Genomic DNA, 20,002 nt, shown 5'->3' with positions numbered 1-20,002 from the left:
TGTTTGATACCCTAAGCAGGTAACAGGGTGTATGGCGTCCGTGTCATGGGGATTGGGTAATCCGGGGTACTTTCAGGAATGCGAATGAGAATCATTCGAGCAAGCATCACGCAATCAGATCCACAGACAATGCATGAAAGCAGACCAACTCCAAGTTTGACTACTGGTTTCTAATTCCGATGCGCATATCCTTTTTGGTACACTCATAGCATCGGTGATCAGAGTGAGGGCAGCCTTGTCGGTCGAGTATGCATGGAGAGAAGAGTCCTTCACAGACGTAACATGAAACATGACCGCATATGCCCAGATAAAAAGGAGATTGACGCCCTCCTTTAACCTTGAAAAGACCCACGCCAGGTGTTCATCATGATATCCCGTGTTTACTCCGCATCGTCGCCAAACTGAGCTTGACGCTTCTGCTGGACACGCTCCTGCCTCCTCTCCCTCGCCGCCTTGGTCTTCGCGCGCTTGGCATCCATCTCTTCCTGGATAGCCCTCTCGCGGGCCTTCTCAGCCTTGGCCTTGTGGATCTACGATGCGTGTCAGTAGCCGAGCATGGAGCGGGGTTTGACATAGTCATGATGTCATGGCGGACGTACGTGTTCAACGAGAGCACGCTTGTGCTTGAAGGTGTTACCCTTGGACAGGTGGTAGAGCTCGTGGTAGAGGTGCTTGTCGATCTTTCCGGCGGCACGGTACTTGACGAGGAGACGGCGGAGGACACGGAGACGGCGCATCCAGACGATTTGGCTATAGACATCCGCATCAGCAATCAGTCTCCTTCATCCTTCACTCCCCACAATGAATCTCTGTCGAGTCCATTGCGGGAGCGGCATCGTGATTGCGTACCTTGGCATACGAGCGTCCTTGGTACCCTTCCTCTTACCGAAACCACGGTGTCGGCCAATTCGTCGAGCGGCGGTCAGCTCCCGGGCGCGGGCACGCGAGTGCATGGTGACGGGCTTGCGGATGATGAGGCCATCCTGGACGAGCTTGCGGACGGTCTGGCGGGAGTTGGCGTTGGCGATTTCGCTGGTCTCGTTGGGGTCGAGCCAGATCTTGCGCTTTCCGCAACCGACCACGGAGGCCGCGAGGCGCTTCTGAGTGCGGAGGTTGACCCTGCGAAACACACTCCGTCAGTATTTTGATCAATTGTACGGTCGTGGACGATGGAAAGTGCTATCGTGAAAAGAGGGGTTCGCCACGTCTCGGGCGCCTGCTGAGCAGCACTGCGAGTCGGCGACGTGGTTGCGGGTGCGGAAGTGCTCTTCGAAGCAATGCTGAGGGTATGCAATCGGTATTCCTTACATTTTGACGGGTTGGTTGTCCTGGAGGTTAGTATCGAGAGTCGCGGCAAGACGTTCGCAGAATATTGAGGATCCGACCTGGGCAGGTGCGCGTGATCGCTTAGAGCGCCAAGCTCATCACGTGCCGGCCACTAGTCGTTTTACGACCCCGACCCCAGACACCAACAACAACTTCAATGCACCTTCCAAAACAAAAGCTACCGTTTTTGCATTATGGAAAGTACAAGTTGTCGCGTGTAGGATTTCCGTCTCACTCCACGAAAGGACCATCGCTCTCATTTCCGCGAAGTTCAAAGCCAAAGTTTACGTTACCAAGATCAGCTGTGTGGCAATGTTTCGCGACTGCTAGATGCGTAAACTAGGCACAATCACAACGTGAGTCAACGACAGATGGCCCCAAAGCTTATTTCTATCATTAGACCGATGGGGTTGCAGCTCATCGTCGGACATTTCTTGGTGAGCTTGAGACGTCCATCACGCGACAACGCGCATGTAACGATATTGGCACCGACGATGGATGACGCATTGAGATCATCGACGCCTAGGTCACCGTGCTGCGAGGTGTGCCGCATCTATCATCGTGACTCATTTAGGATCATCACAAGCGAGCTACTGCACCTGCGTTATTACCGCGGAGACTAAGGGTGGCAATCACCACACCCCTCACACAAGTCAAGAAGCGTATGCTGTTTCAAACAGAGAACGTAAACAGATCGCGAGGAGCAGCTTTTATGTGCATTGCATATCTACTGTAACTTCAAGTCCTCCTCACTCAACACACCATACAGCTTCTCAATCTCCTGTCCAATGATGTTGAGATCATGCGCGAGCTGCCCAGTCACCAACGCGTACGCGTACAGCAACTCGTAATCTTCATCATTGGCAATAACTTTTCCCAGCCCGCTCTGTCGGAACTCAAAGACCTTTGCTAGTAGACGATCTCGCGTGTGTTCGATATTAGGCAAGACGTCGTTGAGCGGGTATGCCAATTTCATTGAGGAGGCCATGACTGTGTACTGTTAGCCGGTGCTCTTGAGAAAGCTTGTCAAGTGTGACTCACCAGAGAAGAGATGACTGATGCGCCAACTCAGGTCCGTCCACTCTTTCTTGGTATACCTCAAGACTTCCTTCTCGCCCTCTGAGGCCTTCACATCTTTGAGTATGACGACGTTCATAGCATGGAAACTATCCAAGATACGGCTGGTCGCGCCTAAAATGACTTTGAAGCTCTTGTCTGGGAACGGGCCCTTGAGCTCGAACTCTGCGGCAGCTGATGCTCGCAGCGTGTCCAGATGAGAAAGGTACCGACGGAGTTCCAGCTCTTCGCGTTCCGACATGTACGTGTACGTCCTGCTGGTGCGTTCGTTGGCCTCGAGTAAGGTCTTTAGAGGCCCACGTTTCCAGATCAACCCCATCTTTAGCCATAGTAGAGACGTGCCCTTCTTGACTTTGCGGCGCGCAGAGATAGGCCAGATGACTCTCGTCACTATGATACCCCATATGCATCCAACCATCACCGCAACCACACGGTGGAGTACAATCTCCCAGATCTCGGGTGAGATACCACCCTCATCGTCATCGTCGTCATCGTCCTTGACCGAGAGCGAGTATGCGTAAAGTGCAGAGAGATTGTAGGTCAGTAGAATGAAGCGACCCATAGGCCCCTTCCCCTTTCCAACGATGATGTAGAAGCAGAACAGGGATATAACCCAGCCAAAGAAACCCAAGACAAAGGCATGCTCGTCAGCGGCGATCCATGCGGCGATTGCCAGTATAGCTCCGAGACATGTACCAGCAAAACGTTGGAAACCAGTAGTATTGGAGGCACCGATGGTCATCGAGCACACCAACATGTATGACAACAAGCCCCACTCGCCACGCCAGTGACCGTAGAACCCTCGAGTCGACTGGATGAAGGACCACATGGCGTACAGGACTGCGCCAATGCCGACCTTGACGGCGTATTTCAGGTCGTCTCTTCTAAAGACGGCCAATGATGTCCAGATACGGTATGAAAGTGGCTGCTCGTTTTCTGGCTTGTAAGGGTCTCCACGGGTCGACTTCCGGTAGATGGGGTTGTGGATCTCACGCGAGCCTCCTGGTGTGTGGGCCTCTGTCTCATCAGTAAGATAGGCCTCCTCAGGGGTATCTCCTGCCTTATCCTTCTTGCGCCCACGCTGCCAGAATTTCAGCCAGCTGTAGGTTCTTTGCCGCGGGTAGCGATTGACATTAGCTTTCAGCTCTTCGAGGATGTCAAGGAACGACACCATGTCTTCAGCGAAGTCTAGAAGCGACGAACTAAAGTATCCACAGCTTGCGGCAACCTCCTCGAAGTCTGCTGCAATCGCTGCAGAGCTGGTCCTCGTTGGTATCTTGTTCTTGTAGACAGCTGAGAGGGCTTCCCGACGTGCATCTGAGAAGAGGGCTTTGGCATCGACTAGACTGTGGCGGAAGTGCTCGTTGATAGCCATGTTGTACTCGGGCCCAGGTCCAAAAGGCAGTTCAGAAAGGACCTCGCGTAGTGTGTATGCTAAAGATTTCTACTGGTGTTAGCACAATTCACAGTCCGCGACTCTTAGACGTACCATTGGTGGCCCCAAGCTAGCAATGAACACCGAGAACATGTCAGCAGGCGTAAGATCTGACTTCAGAAGGGTCGCGACTTGGTCAGACTTCTTCTTAGTCGGAGTGGACTCGTCGTCGGATCCAGCTGCTGAGGGATATGCAGATGCTTGGGAACTTTCCGGTAACTCGTCGATAGATGCAAGAATGCTGGTTCGCCTCTCTGTATGGCTGAGACTAGGAGACATTTGCGGGGGACTGAAGGACATTGTATGGTCCGAGAATATCGACGAGTTCACCGTTCCATTGGCGGGTATGGATTGCTGCGACGTTCCGCTGGCGCTGGGCGCGGCCTCGGATTGCGCCAACAGCGTAAATTGGGTTTCGGCAGCGCTTCGCAGCCCACCACAGCTCTGCATGAGCTTTTCTAGACATTTAACCAGTTTCGCGTGAATCCTGTACTCTTCCTCAGTACCCAGCGCGTAGTGCTCAAACTTGGCTTCTCCCAGGTTCTTTACAAGTGTTTTGAACGTTGACTGGCTCTTGTTCGATGCTTCGACATATGATTCGCTCTTGAGGTCTGATTCAGCACCGGAAAGGAAGCTAAGGGTGATGTTGTTGAGCATTTCTGCCATAGCATCTGTCGATTGGATGAACGTATCGCGGAATTCGTTGCGCGCCGACTTTGGTTGTACGAGGAGCGATACGAGTGCTGAGGCGGAACAGCCCATGATTATCATCTTCAGAACCTGCCAGACTTTGACGTAGGAGAATTTGGCTGCCTGAACAGCTCCCTCCTTGGTCAGGATCGTGATGAGAGCTAGCGATGTCAGTGAGCAAGCCACGTTGACCAGTGGATTCCCAAGCTTCTGTTTTGTCCATCCAACAAGCCCTAAGCCTCCCCCACAGAATACAATGAGCACTATCACATGCCCAAGTACTAGCAGATTTTGGTTTCCAAAGTATGCGGACACGGCCATGCTAGAGAAGGATACGAAGGCGGCATACAGAAAGGCAGCGAAAGCCAAGATGACAGCCTCCAGCATGCTGCCGGCCGAGCGAGCTGGGTGGAAATACACAGTGATAGTCGCGACTATGTGCTTTCCATCGTTCTTGCCCAGTAATCCTGCGATTGCTGGTACGAACGTCGCCAACGATCCGAGGACATAGGCCAATGAGCACTTCATGATGCCAATCCCAATAGGACTCGTCGCATACGCGTAGCCTTGTCGACATTTGTTCGTAAGCACCACCTTTGCAAACTCGACTCTTCCCATCTCCCGGTGTCTCTCAGCATCGTATTGGCCGGGCGCAAGTAGGAACTCGGAGGATTCGGTCGGTCGGTGTTGGGATCTTCGTAGGGTGAAGGATCTCTTGATGCGCTCGCCAGTTTTGGGCTGCACCATAGTCGCGCTGCGTAGCTATAGGATATGGTCAGCGCATCGCCTCCATGGTCTCTGAAGACGCGACTTACGCTGGGCCGCAGGAAGCGGCGCTCAGCCGGGGTTTGCGGAGCATCGTTAGCCATCGGAGAGGTCGTCGACCGTATACTCTAATGGGATTCTAGGACATGGCGACTGAAGTAGCTGTGAGAGGTGCGCCGTCCAAGCGCGTCTTGGTGATTGTTGGTCGTGAACCCTGCAGATGCCCAGATCGATGGCACTGGCGCTAACGCCACAGCCACCCACGTAGCACCTCCATCGGTGCTTACATGTTGTACTACCTGCGCACCATGAGGAATGAGGCTGGTAGCTTCAGCGCTCGCAATCACCGCGTCGAGATGTCATAGAAGCGTGACGGAGAATGCGCGTGACCATGTTGAGGTGCAGTTGCCGAGGTGAAGACTAGCGGCATGTTGACGCGATTTGGTCATCACCAGCGATACGATGAACTCGACACCAACACTAGAAGCCCTTCTTCAACCGACCTACACGCCAACAATTTGACTCGTTACATATCTACGTCCTCACGTTAACGTAGGAGAAACTGAACAAGTCTGCAGCCTACATTAACATGGAGATATGCAAATAAATAACATAACTTTTCAACACGACATTGTATGCTGAAAACAGAAACATACAGTAGTGTTACGTTCGCGGATAGGTCAGATTCGCTAAGATGGTTCTTCTACATTGAACTACCTAACCGCTGCCCTCTTGCCTCTTCAACCTCTCAAATAACTGGACAAAAGCCTCCGGTTCCTGCGCACCTCCGATCTCAAACTGATCGTTAATGGTAAAGTTGGGAACGCCTGTAATCTGTTGTCGGCGCGCCTGCTGGACTTCCTTGTCAACTTCAGGTCCTCCTTTGCCTGACTCCAGCCAATCCTTGATCTCTTTCTCATCAAGTCCAGCCTTGATTCCTGCCTCGGTAAGGATCTCTTGAGTGGTGATATCCTTCTCATTCTCAAAGTACGCAGCGAAGAGCTCCTCGATCACACGAGTCTGCGTCTGCGGGCCCTTGGTTTTTCCAAGTTGCACAAGTCGGTGCGAATCGCGTGTGTTTCCAGTCTTGCCGCCGTACTTGAAGTTGATTCCCTCATCTTTGCCAATCTGCGAGAGACGCTCCTGCATCATTGCTGTGCGCTCTTTGCCGAACTTCGACTCGTACAGTTGTTGCTTGTCTGCGCTCTTTGGCGCATCAGGGTTCAGATAGAAGGGATACCAGCTGGTTTGGAAAGTGTCGTTGGAGTCTGGGTGCTTCTCCTGGTATGCCGCGATACCCTTTTCCAAGCGCTTTTTTCCTACGTAGCACCATGCTGTGACTTAATTAGTATCGGATATAGAGTATGCGATGCGTTGTTCATAAGGACTTACGGCATACGGTGTCGCTAACGATGTCAACCTTGAAGTTGGTCATTTTGCGTAAACTTGCTCTGAACGCCACGATGAAGTTGTGCACGATAGATTTCGCTGATAAAATGATGTCATCGCTGCGAGACTGCTTGCTCTTATACCTACCGTGCTACATGGATGGCGAGTGCTGCTGACAAATTGGTGGTGGATGTCGAAGTTACGATGATCGGCCAAACTCGCCCTTCCAGCCACTTCCGAGGTTATTCTAGAACATCGATCTCTTCCATCACATCTACGTAGGACAACTTTCTCCCCCTGACAGCGCATGCGACAACACCACGCTACTCACGACTTGGTCTTCATTGGAATGCTAATCGGAATCTTCTGGGTCTCCTGCTGTCGACTTGTAGATCACGCGGTTGCAGAACTAACGCGGTCGTTCTTGCCATTTGACTCGGCATGAATTCCAATTCCGCACCCTTCAGTAGCATGCTAATATACAAAGTCTGATGTTCACTAACGCCGCGCTATGCTTAAAGACAGATTATCGCTCATCGCTGTCAGAATGAGCAGCAAGATTCTGTATCTAGACCTCGCAAGGTCTTCCACACAGCCACTTATTTCTTTGGCTGCTGTCCACGTTCCAACTCCTGTCGAAACTTCGGGCCTCGGAAGATGATCAATATAATCCCTGGTATGCAGAGGAGATCTATGATTCCCAGACCGGTGAACGCCCAACCCCAACCCATTGCATCCAAAATACTGGCCATGATCAGTGAGGAGATCGCGGCAGCCATGTTGCGCATGAATCCTGCCAAAGCCACCAGACTGGCCGCCTGGCCAGGGTCGCACTCAGTCTGGAAGGATGTACTAGTGACGAAGATGATAGACATTCCGATTGCAGCCAGAGCCGTACAGAAGAGGACCGCGGCGGGGTGAAAGTGAGCGAGCGCAAACCAGCCGAACATAATCTTACCAGCCGCAGCGATGACGAAGCCAAAGATCTGGATGGTAATTCTTCGCTCAGGTGCAACCTTGCCAGTGGAGCTCCTCGCAAGAGCCCTCTTTCGCATCCAGTCGGAAAGTCGACCGACGACCATCGAAGCGACGAACATCGCAATACCAGGACATATATAGGCATACCCAGTCTCTGCTGCCGTCCAACCGTAGCCCTCCTGCCAAATGGTGGCAAACGAGATGAAAATGGCATACAGTCCAGCAAATTGGAAAGCTCCGTTGAAGGAAACGATCAAATGTGGAGGGTATTTAAGAAGATGCAGGAACTTTCGGGGCGTTGGACGGGGAGCTTTCGGAGCTCTCGAGTCTGTACAAGGCTGTGTCCGGAACTTGGGTATCGTAAACCAAGGCTGGTTTGCGACAGGTGCGCCGTTGCCTACCAGCGATCGCAATGTCTCTGGCGTACAGAAGACGATGAGTAGATATACCGGAAAACTCGCGATCGAGAGGAAACCGAATATCCATCGCCATCTACTCTCGTCCGCGAGTGCACCACCAATGAGCGGACCAAGGACAGGACCAAGCTGAGGTCCCATCAAAAACCATGCTAAAGCGGTTCCACGTTTGGCAGGCTCAGTGATATCAGCAACGGTACCGGCTCCGACGGAGAAGACGATACAGGATCCGAATGCTTGGAAGACACGGAGAATGTACAGCTCCGCGATATGTGGTGGCAGCACAGCAAGTAGGGTGTTCGCGACGAGGAAACTGCCGAGTCCGACCATGTATACTGTTTTCCTTCCGCCTAAGTCTGAGGCAGCAGCACCGAAGAGAGGCTACGCAATCTTAGTTTTGCATTTCGAGATGCCGGTACGGATGACTTACGGCAATGGCGAACACCATCATATACATTGAGACTGTACCGTTTACCGCAGTCTCCGATGCATTAAAGATCTTCTCGAAGATCTTCAGAGAAGGCAAGTAAACAGCTCCGCATAGTGGGCCAAAGAAGCCCGCCGCTGTGACAACGCCTAGAATGAACCTCCTGCGGTTCACCGAAAAAGCCGAGTATGGTTCTGGCAGCGACGGAAGAGCAGTCGGACCATTCGTTGGTGGTTGCTCAGTTTCCCTCCTGGGTTGTGCTAAAGGGTAGTCATCGCTGTCGATGCTCTCTCGATACCGGCCGTTATGGCGATCCTTCACGAAGTCGATTGGAGAACGCATAGCAAAAGAAGAGAAGAAAACAATACGATGCGAATTAACGCTCGATGAGGAGCGTTCTTGGAAACCAAGAGAACAGACAAGACGGATATGTACGGCGACGTCAAACCTAGATTGCCCAAACCTCGGAGCGTTCTATGTGCCGATTAGGAGCAGCACTGGACATTAAAGTACAAACCCTTGTCTTGACCACCGTTACGTGGCGGTTGACAGGTCGCAGCATAGCCCTGCTTCGTACACTGCCCATGAGAAGGCGCCCTGTCTTAAAGGCAGTATTGTCGTCTCCGCTGCGGTCAGGTTTCCCACTAGAGGATTGCTGAGCCGCACCCCACGCCGCATCCGCATCCTCATCGTCATGCACCTCGCTGTTCTAGCCTCAGGGCTTTCCAGTCGCGGATCGTGCTAGGTGCGCGTCATTGTTGGTGTTGGAAATCGTCCGACACAATGACCCGACGCCACGACTCGTCGCAATGACCCGACATAAATTCTAGCAATACCTAGGTACACATGCCATTTCTTATACGTGTGATCATGCATGCAACGGCTAACGCTTGCTAGAAGTTCTAGGTGAAGCCATCTTCATTGCGTCTGCATCCGGCTCGTCATGCTGCGTTTCGTGGTGTGCGCAGATGTGGCGGCTACCCTATTCTACGCATAAAGATGTTCGTCATTGCCAGCGATGGCAAAGGGTGGGATGAAACAGTCACAGCCTCCACCAACGATTTACATCCTCTCAGGCGTTAGGGCATTCATCTCGGTCAATAGACTTAGAACAACAGGTGGCGCAAGCTCTTGCCATTTGTCTCTCCGCTTCGCTCGATCCAGCCGCAACTTTAGGGCGCCTGCGTTCATACGCCAAAGTACCCGGCTCTTGCATCGTACTCACGCATATCCTCAGCACATTGTTGTGGTCCATGAGGCAGAGTGAGGGCGGGCGAGTCCGCTTGGACGACGATCGTGGCAGCGAACCCGGACACGACATGAACGTCGTCAGTGTGATGAGTCGAGGGCTGACCAAGTTTACCACCTGACCGTACCCATCGGGAGTCACTGCTGGCTTTGATATGACATTGCATCGGGTTGAGCATATACGTCGTGCGGAAAACGCAACAAATATGCGATACGTCTGAGACCACCTGGGTAGTATCAACAAATAGCAGCAAGAGTATACCTGTAGAAGTCATCGGCTGATATACTGTTGTACCAACACCGTCAGCGCATGTTTACCCAGCCAACTACTACAACGCCGCGCGATGCACGTAAGCCCATTGGCCCAAGTCCATGGTCGCCCTCCAACCGATGTCCCAAAGACAAGCATCGCGCAATGTTGGGAAGCTCAAAACATTGTTACAACGACACGTATACCCACGCTCTGTTCAACGATCGATCTGTTGTTGCATCCAACATGCAGCATCGCATGTTCATCCAGCCTACCTAGACCCTGATCCCATTCGCCTTTCGAGTCCCGCAACCAAAACCCCGGGACACAACTGCACGGCTTCCCACTGCGCTTGCAATAACAATTCATCTATCGCACGTTGGCTAAAGAGCGCTCTGCCTGTAAGCTGCACTCCCAACACATGCAACATAAGCGGCCCGTTCCCCTCGCATCACCAACAAACAACCACGACCTGCATGCCATCCAACATTATTCCGCGCCTCAACACCTGCCGCGCAGTATCATCTTGTCATGATTGCGCAGGATGCGGACGAGGGCGCGAAATCTGCTCAAAACCTTGGAAACCTTCTCACCTCGCTCACCGTCTAAACCTATTCCGGCATAGCGCTCTGCGGGCCGCTCTCTCCTGGAGTCTCGTCGACTATCAAAACATCCATGGATGGGCCAGCAAGTCTATCACGGACCTTTCCGGTTGCATAGTAGGCTGAGATGATAACTGGCAGTCTTTGACCAGTATTGGCATGCGGTGGCGCTGCCTGCATAACTTCGGGTACCGCGTGGGAACGGGTGCGAGAAGGGTTCCGAGCCTGCCCAGGTGGTATTCCGTTGGTAGGAGCTTGCACCACAAAAAGAACGATATAAACGTCGCGATTCCACGTTCACTCTCCCGGAAACATCTTTAGTGGCAGACTTCACTTCAGTTTCAGACTTCTTTGTTCGTCAAAATCTCCGCGTTTGAAGTGTGAATCATTTGGGGTGGTTGCCGCTTCCTATCAAGGTCACGCAGGGGAAAATCTGCTCATAACTTGCTCAACCCTACTTCTCACACCACTCATATTCATTCACTTGCGCTGTTTCGTTTCCAACAAATTTTTGGTAGGCCGTGCTTTGATTGCAGTCGCTGCGATATAACTTTGGACTTCTTTCTCACTACCTTTCTATGCAGGTACAAGCAATCATGTCTATGGATATGGAAATGTCGATGGCTCCGACGAGCACCGGTATGGCTATGTCGGGCATGTCTATGGCGTCGACTGCTACCGGCATGGCGCCGATGGCTACTTCGTCAGGCGGAATGGGTGGCATGGATGATATGGCCGATATGATGGGCGGATGCAAAATTAGTGTAAGTTCTATCCCATCTTCTCTCGCAGTGAGGAGAAAGGAAGTCTCAGCTAACAACTCATTCCGCAGATGCTGTGGAATTGGAACGTTATAGACACATGTTTCATCGCAGAGTCCTGGCACGTACGCTCCAAAGCCATGTTCGCCGGCTCCTGCATCGGAGTAATCCTCCTCGTCATCCTCCTCGAATTCCTGCGGCGCGCAGCCAAAGAATACGATCGCTACATCGTTCAGCAACACTCCAAGACACTCGCTTCCTCGGTGATCGGCTCCTTTTCCTCCTCGTCATCGAACGCCAACGACAGCACGACTAAGCACCCTGCTGCTACAACATCGCCAGCTGCTTGCGGCGCCATGGCTGCGACGACGAGCAAGTTCCGACCGAGCATTTTACAACAAGCGGTTAGGGCGGCGTTGCACATGGGTGCATTTGCTGTGGCTTATTTCGTCATGTTGCTGGCGATGTATTACAACGGGTACTTTATCATCTGCATCTTCATCGGTGCGTATCTTGGATACTTCATCTTCGGGTGGGAGAGCTTCAATGTGAGCAGCGGGGGCGATGATCGTATGCAGGAGAACGCCACGGTTTGCTGTGGGTAGCATGGAATATTGAGGTTTAACTGGATTAATTACATGGCTAGGAAATACTCGCGACATTAGCGACAATGACAATATGTTCACCAAGGGCAGTATCATGTGGTACACGTGCATTATAGTGAAGTGATTGATTGTCATATGTGGTACCTCTTGAGCCGCCGGACTCCCCTCATCCCCTAATCATCGCACGCCTCTTAGAATCCACTCGTGACGCATTTCTTCGTCGACTCCATATAGTACAGAAGTTGTAAGGTCATCTGCAAAGTATTAGCATGAAGGTCGCAAGTGAAAGTGATGCGAAGGCACCCACTGTATCGTGTTCATCGCACGCCATCAATCCGAGGATTGAATGACTTATTTGCCCTGGAGAACAATCAGCATTGTGTATGCAAGAAAGACATGGTATAACGTACGGGGCAGCCATCGCAAGTGCAGGAAGAGCCGCAGTTGCAGGCACCAGAAGCACAGCCGCAGTTACCCTTCATTTCGGTGGTTGAAGATGGGATGTTGGTTTTGTGGTAAAAAGTTTGGTATGGTAGAAGAGTGAGTTGGCTTGTAAGATGACTTGACTGTTGTGATGTAGGAGTAAGCAGCATAGGGCCAGCAACCAACTTCTTATATACCCAAAGCATGCGCGACTTGTGCGGTAAAGCGGCCAAACGCAGGGCTCTTCATGCCACCTCTTCCCTGCGGCAACGCCGTCAGCGGCGGCTCCCGTTCATGTGCTTCAAGAGTTTTGCCCCGCATCCCACTGCGTTTGTGGCATTGTTGACTGTAAGCTTTGGTCTCAGTGGTCGATTAGCTCCGCTGGTAAAGTTTAGTTGCGTGCACGCGTTTTGTGCTATTGGCTCCCACTTATTTTGCGTACATTGTGCGGTTGGTCGCCGGCTCGCGCGGGGGCGTGAGAGACTTGTGCGGTTGGTCTAGCCTGGCTTCTAGAAAGTGCCAGGGCTTGCCTCGGGAGAAAAGTGGAGTTGCGTGGTTTGTGCGGATGGGTGCCAAGGCATCCGGACCGTGGGTACAGGTCGGATTCGGGCCTCATGTCTGTTTCCGTCCCGCGATAAGAGACATCAGCGTCTTCAACGTTTCCAGGTTACAGAACCATGAGATGCTTAGTTGGACTGTAATGTCATGTCTGACCCAATGATAGAAGAGGAAAACATGTGTTTGTGTAAAAGAAAGAGAGCCTGGCAGGCGATTCTTCTTGACTACGAACGTAGGTACAGAACACCTTTGAGCCGGATTATGAACTTTGTTCTGTGTTGGTCAACCAATAAACTTGCCACCGCAGTATATGCAGGCATCGCAAGCAAGAAACAGTACCCGTGCCAGCGTGACAGGGATTTCCTTTCGTTCGTACACATCGACTTCATCGTCGGAATCGTTGCTTTCTTGATCGCCTCCGGCTTGGTCGCTAGAACCCTCTTCATCCATCTTGTTCAACGGATCGCTGCTCTCCTCCCTTTCCTCTGATACCATACCGTTTCTAATTACGCCAGTCATGACCGTGTTATCCTCGGCGTCGGAGCTATCATTGCGTTCCACGTCTTCTTGGGCCATGATGAACTCGTCGCTTAGAAATGGTGTGCTGCATATACCACAGTACTTCGTGATGCCGGGCGCCTGGATAGCCAGAAAGGTGAGACCACATCTAGGGAACACATGTCCGTTGGTGCAAGTTGCTGATCGGGGGTCTGCGAACGGTATAAATGCGGAGCAGAAATCGCAAGTATCCGCTACTGGGACTGCTGGGCCTTGATTCGTCGAAATGCTGTTGCCATGCGTATCGGTGCTGACTGTTGATGCGCTTTCCTGCTCCGAAGTTCTGTCTGCGGGCAAGGACTCGGATGCATCGTCATAGCCCATGACCATGTTGATGAGTGTGACGAGTTGTTTGTGATGCGTGCGAATTTCTGCGCTGAACGGCGTATGCGATAGTGATGCAGGAAGTTGTTGCAAGGCCACGGCAAGGCGATACGCAATTAGAGTCTTCGGTAGCGCCTTACTAATCTGCGTCTTGTAGGCTTCAGACACGAGGATGGTGTAGCGATCCTTCAGTGTAGGTGATTCAAGGAAAGCATTCGCCTTGAAACCCTTGATCAACGAATCGAGATCGTTGACATCGGAGTACGCTGCTGATGCGGTCGCGTCCATCTCACTGACAGGAGGACCTGTGTAAGTCTCAACTAGCTTTCCAACCATCTCATCCGCGAATGCAGGTATGTCATCAGGGTCCTCGACAACTTCTTCTGCCAACTTCTTAAGACTGTACATGAGTCCTTCTGCAGTTACGTTCTCTTTTGGAAAGATGTCCCGTGAACGGCTGCCAGGTCGCAAAGAGCTGATAGCCACGGCGCCACTACGGTCAGCCGGAATACCGTACTCGATCATATCGGAAGGATGTACGCTGTTGCATGCCGCAATGAAGTCGCCTAGCGGAGATCTCGTGAGGCCCCATACCTTGGCCCTGCTATTGCCTTTGAGTTCGTTCTTTGCACTAAACAGTGCCAGATTATTTCCGATTCTCTCCCGCCATTCTGGGGCATCAAGGCTTTTGAGCCCATCAGGAGTCTGCTCGAGGATAGCAGTTGGGCTGTGGAGTGTCGATAGCAGAGAGCTTATATGGAGACGAGGTGTTGTGGCCTGAGTCGTGTCCCAGACAACGCCTGAAACTGGATCCCATCGACCGTCTAGATCATGCGTGCTCCTTTCGATGATAGAAGCGTCAAGAGCGGATATCGTTAGATATACTAGTCCCGTATTCGTGAAGAGGGCAAGCTTTAGTCTGTATTCATCTTCGACTCGGTGAAACCATTTCATCGGGCCGTCATATCGCATTTCGTGGCCTGCATAGACAACTTCTTGCTGCAAGCTCATACGCCCAGTGTTGTACGTGATAGTCCGCGCCCGTGTGTCCTCATTCGTAGCGTATACTAGTACGGAATAATAACACCCGTCGCGTATGATCCAAGGACTCCAGGCAATATGCGAGATATATCTTTGCTGTTTGATCATGTCTTCGAAGATATTGGGCTGTGGGAAGATCGTGTCCGAAGAAAGTGCAAAAGACTCATGTGTTAACACGTCTGCCCTCCAGTCTGGCTCAGCTCCTAGGGAGGACGTGGGCGTTTCAACCTTGAGAAACACGAGGTGATTATCGTCATCAGAGACAACTAGCATGTGCGGGCCGTATACCAAGTGAGTACCGACAACACCAGCCGGCCCTGGGCAAGGCAGAGCGGGTGCCCAGGCGAACGCTCGAATGCGGCCTCTCGACCGCAGTCGTTCCTTGGAATCGTGCACCACGTGGCTAGGTTCGTGGTCCCAGTCTCCGAAGTGGTCAACGAGCGCATCGTTGATGATCAATCGTCGAGTCCAACTGGTCTCTTCTTCTGGCTTGCCTTCTGCTGCTGACCAGAGGGAAAGCGTCAAGTTTGCGGTAAGAGCAGCAAGCGCGCATTTTCGATGTTTAGCAATACCGGGCGGTGACCACGCGATGCTGATGGGAGCGCTGTTAGAGATCTCTTCGCCGACGGAGTAGTTAGATGTTGGCGCAGGTTCTTTGAGTGGGAGCTCATCGGTCGAGAACAAGGGTACCTTGAGAGGCACATGCTGCCATTGCGGCAAAACTTGGTCTCGCTCGAAGTCGACGGTATTCGGAAACTACGCAGTCATTAACGAAAAGGTCTCGTGTAAGTATCTGCACAAAGAGGTACTCACAAGCAGCTCTACGCGCTCATCCGACGCTAATGCAATGATGCCGTCGGAAGACCAATCGATTGCATCGACGCAGGCTGGCCAGCATCTCAGCACTGTCACGTCCGCCATGATCGCGCATCAAGTCTCAGAATAAGTGGTCCCTGTTGTTTAGTGGTTCTGGTCATGGCTCACTGTGGTGAGGGAGATCGTGAATGGGTTTCGACTAGCGCGAAAAACCGAAAAGCCTTGACGTAGGAAGCGCAACAAGTCTCGAATTAACGACTTTTGCATACAATGACTAAAACCTTCACATAGCACATCGTGGACGCGCAGGGACGTGAGAAGCATCGAACACGCGAGATTTGCTGGCGCAGGATCGCGTGGAACGCTTTGGGACTAGTTCCGGACTTATCGATAGTGCTGGTACCGACCGCCGACGAAAAAGTGATTTTTCCGCCGTCCTTCTCAACTTCTCCACGCGAAGCATTGCCAACCAACAAGATGGGGAAAAGACCGATCTCTGACGTCGTCGCTGAAGACGGCGCGACCACGACACCCGAACTTTCAAGAAAGAAGAGCAAAAAGGACAAGAGCAAGAAGCTCAGCAAGACCGCTGCAGTAGATGCGACCGAGACAAATGGCGATGCGCAGGCTGTAGAGAACTCGGACGACGAATCGAGTCTGTCCAAGGCCGAGCGCAAGGCGGCAAAGAAAGCAAAGAAGGCGGCTAAGGAAGCGAAAAAAGCGCTGAAGGCTGCCGCGGGTGCCGATACAGATGAGCCTGCGGAAGAGAACGAGGAAGCCATCAAGGCGGCAGAGAAGGCTGCGCGAAAGGCAGAGAAGAAGCGCGCGAAGGCATTGGCCAAGGGCGAAGCTGCCGAGCCCGTACCCTCCTCCAAGCCTGCACCGGTCGAAACTACAACGAGCGCAGCCACCGTCGAATCGGGCGACTATGTAGAGAGCAAGGAGCTGACGCAGCTTCCCCAGTCGGAGGTCGATGCCTTCCTCGCCAAGAACACGATGGCTATCCAAGACCCCAAACCCGCCGCTCGCAAGCTCCGCCCCATCCTGAACTTCAAGTACCTCCCGGTCGACGATGCGCAACGCGCCTTCTTCGCCAAGTTCAGCGCCCCTACACCTATACAAGCAGCCGTCTGGCCATACTTGCTCTCAGGAAGAGACATGGTTGGTGTTGCCGAGACGGGTTCCGGCAAGACGCTCGCGTTTGGTGTACCCTGTGTGCGCTACATCGCAGCGCTGCCCAAGAACGAGCGGAAGGGTGTCAAGGCTGTCATTGTGTCACCTACGCGTGAGCTGGCTGTTCAGATCTACGACCAGTTGGTAGCGTTGGCGACACCGGCTGGACTATCTGTAGTCTGCGTGTACGGCGGTGTGCCAAAAGACCCTCAGGTTGCCGCTTGCAAGAAGGCGCATATCGTGGTCGCTACGCCCGGTCGTTTGAATGACTTAATTGGCGATGGCTCAGCAGATCTCAGCAAAGCCGAGTACGTAGTACTTGACGAAGCCGACCGCATGCTTGATAAGGGTTTCGAAGAAGCAATTCGGCAAATCATCTCGCAGACGCCCAAAAAGCGCCAGACCCTCATGTTTACTGCTACGTGGCCGCCCTCTGTCCGGGATCTTGCATCTACCTTCATGAACTCGCCAGTTAGAATCACAATCGGCGACAACCAGTCTGGCGAGCTCCGCGCCAATGTGCGCATCAAGCAGCTTGTCGAGGTTGTCGATCCCCGCGGCAAAGAGCAGCGCCTGCTCCAGCTACTTAGACAGTACCAATCTGGCAAGAACAAGGACGATCGTATCCTCGTCTTCTGTCTGTACAAGAAGGAAGCAATGCGCATCGAGGATTTCATCCGCAGGCAGGGCTTCCGCGTGGGTGGAATTCACGGCGACCTGAGCCAAGAAAGGCGCAGCGCCTCACTGGCGGCGTTCAAGGAAGGCCATGTGCCCCTCCTCGTGGCGACGGATGTTGCTGCACGAGGTCTTGACATTCCTGCGGTGAAACTCGTCATCAATGTCACGTTCCCTTTGACGGCGGAGGACTACGTTCACAGGATTGGTAGAACGGGTCGTGCCGGAAAGGAGGGTTTGGCGATCACGCTCTTCACGGAACACGACAAAGCACTCTCCGGATCGTGAGTACCCCTTGCGCCTGGCTACATGTTTTCAGTGTGCTAACTCTATTATTAGGTTGATCAACGTCCTCAAGGCAGCCAACCAGCCCGTACCCGAAGAGTTGATGAAGTTCGGTACAACTGTCAAGAAGAAGGAGCACGGTGCATACGGCGCCTTCTACAAAGACACCGGAGACTCCAAGGCAGCTACTAAGATTACTTTTGACTAAGTCGCATGAGTCTAGCTGCGTGTTGTCAAAAGCGGACTCGGCATCTCGTAACGAAGCTGGTCGGCGAAGTAGATGCCGCCGGCTACAGCTGCAGCGCGGAGATCGACTTGTAGACCTAGAAGCATTTGTCTAGCGGAGGCGTTTCGGATCATGCAAAGCAAAAGTCCCGGTAGTGTGCATTGTTGTAGATCGCGATGTGTGTAGTAATTACGAGTCTGCACAATATCTCATTCTTCAGAACGAATATCCCATCTTATGCATGAGCTGAAGAGAATCCCCTGTCCTATAGCTTCCGGCTGTACCGTGCCTGAACAATCGTACGATTTCCAAACCTGCGTATCCTCAGGTCCACACGAGAAGAAGGCTTCAGCCACCTCATCATATCGTATGCACTTGTTCCTAGCTACCATCGTGAATCTCAAATACGCATGTATCCACATGCGCCAACCGACCGCCATAACGACAACAACTCGCCTATCCAATGCACTACGCTTCCATTACCACCAAAAGCCCACACTGACCCTCCACATGCCCACTCCACGGGGACATCCAAGCCCGCACACCGACCCCAAAAACTCCTCTCCGATCCTCACCATGTACATGGCTCGGCAACGGACCCGTACTATAGGTTCTAACACACGCCGCTCCCGCAGACTAGACCCGCGTGTGCAGCGAAAAAAGCGTCTGGCGTCAAAGTGGTACTTCGCCGAATGTGGTCGCCGACTATAGTTCGGACAAATCACTAGACAGCCAATCAGATCCCCGCAATGAGATGCAGAGGCCCAGTCTTCTGGGGTGGGATTGGTGAACTAGAGCCCGAGGGGATTTATCATGCCTCACCGCAGTGAGGTAGTGTGTTCGCCGTGTGTAGGGGGGTTCGGCGAGGAGGGTACGTGGGATTGCGGAGGAAGGTAGGTGTATATAAGGGTCTCGGTGGGTTGCTGAGCGGACGGAGTGCATTCCAGATCTCTTTCAACCAAGATACGCATTTCGAGACTACTGTTATACCACGCTATACGCTACCGGACTCCACGAAAAGGTTTCGGCATACTTCCTCTTGCGTTCGGCATACCTTCATCGGCACTTCATCGGCATCGCCACATATACTCTATATCCATAACATACTACACATTCACGATGTGCAAGAAGGCTTCCTGCGACTCCTGCAGTAGGTCACCTACCACGATTATGTTGTACGAGCTCGGCTAACATTGCCTCAGACAAGACCACATGGTGGGGCTGTGGTAAACACGTCGCCGGCGTCATGGACAACACCCCCAAAGAGCAATGGTGCACATGCGCACCCCGAGTCGAGCAACAAGGCACACAATATCCTCCCATGGGGTCACTGTCTTCGGCATGACTGCCGGCTTGGATGAGGGGCTCGAAAGCATAGCGAGAGAGCGGTACACGATGATACTGGACAGCACGGGGTGAAGGGCTGCTCTTTACGGAGTCTGGGAACATATGGAGTACTGGCGTGATGATTTACGATACGAACGACGCATGGATACGATTTCTGATAGCGTTAGCGATGCGCAATACATACCCAATTTTACGTTTTGAAGACTGCTTTGTCGCTGGTGATCATCATGCTGTAGTGCTGTGTAGATCGCCTTGTCTGGGCCTTGTGCCTGTTGCACATGTCAGCACAAGCGTTCGAATGATCACCAGCACGTTTGTCGATGACGGGGATACAAGGTGCGCCTTGCACGACGAGGCCTTCATCACGGTCTGGCGGGACCTGGCATCTTTGTCTGTCGCCCGTTCCAGAAGCATGGTGTTGGGAGCTACGACATGCCACCACCAGCTTTGTAGCACGGTGACCACAGTGACCACAACAGACAGTGGAAACGTCTGGACCGTGATGATGACAGAAGCTGTCATTTTAGACCCTGAAGCGGGTAAGGTCAGGATTCAATCCTGTTAGTAAGGCTCGGCGGCCTTTTGAAACAGCTTCTGGAAGTCTCAG

At 52.6% G+C, this 20,002-nt stretch overlaps 6 protein-coding genes across 6 annotated transcripts; 2 read left to right on the top strand and 4 right to left on the bottom strand.

Annotated features, from left to right (window-relative positions):
* Positions 1-380: 380 nt before the first annotated feature.
* On the bottom strand, positions 381-5,397 carry J4E85_004118 (uncharacterized protein; the record flags this gene model as incomplete). The annotated part of the gene is made up of 7 exons (XM_051468380.1): positions 381-530; positions 600-750; positions 850-1,119; positions 2,058-2,316; positions 2,368-3,847; positions 3,893-5,290; positions 5,344-5,397. The coding sequence occupies 7 exons, from the start codon at positions 5,395-5,397 to the stop codon at positions 381-383; spliced, it is 3,762 nt and encodes a 1,253-aa protein (XP_051327972.1).
* Positions 5,398-6,010: 613 nt separating this feature from the next.
* On the bottom strand, positions 6,011-6,728 carry J4E85_004117 (uncharacterized protein; the record flags this gene model as incomplete). Its single annotated transcript, XM_051468379.1, has 2 exons — positions 6,011-6,627; positions 6,686-6,728. The coding sequence occupies 2 exons, from the start codon at positions 6,726-6,728 to the stop codon at positions 6,011-6,013; spliced, it is 660 nt and encodes a 219-aa protein (XP_051327971.1).
* A 553-nt stretch (positions 6,729-7,281) lies between these two features.
* On the bottom strand, positions 7,282-8,533 carry J4E85_004116 (uncharacterized protein; the record flags this gene model as incomplete). Its single annotated transcript, XM_051468378.1, has 2 exons — positions 7,282-8,457; positions 8,507-8,533. The coding sequence occupies 2 exons, from the start codon at positions 8,531-8,533 to the stop codon at positions 7,282-7,284; spliced, it is 1,203 nt and encodes a 400-aa protein (XP_051327970.1).
* A 2,762-nt stretch (positions 8,534-11,295) lies between these two features.
* On the top strand, positions 11,296-11,969 carry J4E85_004115 (uncharacterized protein; the record flags this gene model as incomplete). Its single annotated transcript, XM_051468377.1, has 2 exons — positions 11,296-11,367; positions 11,436-11,969. 2 exons carry the CDS (start codon positions 11,296-11,298, stop codon positions 11,967-11,969), a joined length of 606 nt encoding a protein of 201 aa, XP_051327969.1.
* Positions 11,970-13,232: 1,263 nt separating this feature from the next.
* Positions 13,233-15,794, bottom strand: J4E85_004114 (uncharacterized protein; the record flags this gene model as incomplete). Its single annotated transcript, XM_051468376.1, has 2 exons — positions 13,233-15,629; positions 15,687-15,794. The coding sequence occupies 2 exons, from the start codon at positions 15,792-15,794 to the stop codon at positions 13,233-13,235; spliced, it is 2,505 nt and encodes an 834-aa protein (XP_051327968.1).
* A 372-nt stretch (positions 15,795-16,166) lies between these two features.
* Positions 16,167-18,030, top strand: DBP3 (RNA-dependent ATPase; the record flags this gene model as incomplete). Its single annotated transcript, XM_051468375.1, has 2 exons — positions 16,167-17,821; positions 17,877-18,030. 2 exons carry the CDS (start codon positions 16,167-16,169, stop codon positions 18,028-18,030), a joined length of 1,809 nt encoding a protein of 602 aa, XP_051327967.1.
* Positions 18,031-20,002: the final 1,972 nt, after the last annotated feature.

Source organism: Alternaria conjuncta (assembly GCF_024043145.1).
Source record: "Alternaria conjuncta strain BMP 0040 chromosome Unknown scaffold_5, whole genome shotgun sequence".
NCBI classification, from domain to species: Eukaryota; Fungi; Ascomycota; class Dothideomycetes; order Pleosporales; family Pleosporaceae; genus Alternaria; species Alternaria conjuncta.
Note: the sequence above shows the minus strand (reverse complement) of the source record. Positions and strands in the feature narration are given on the sequence as shown.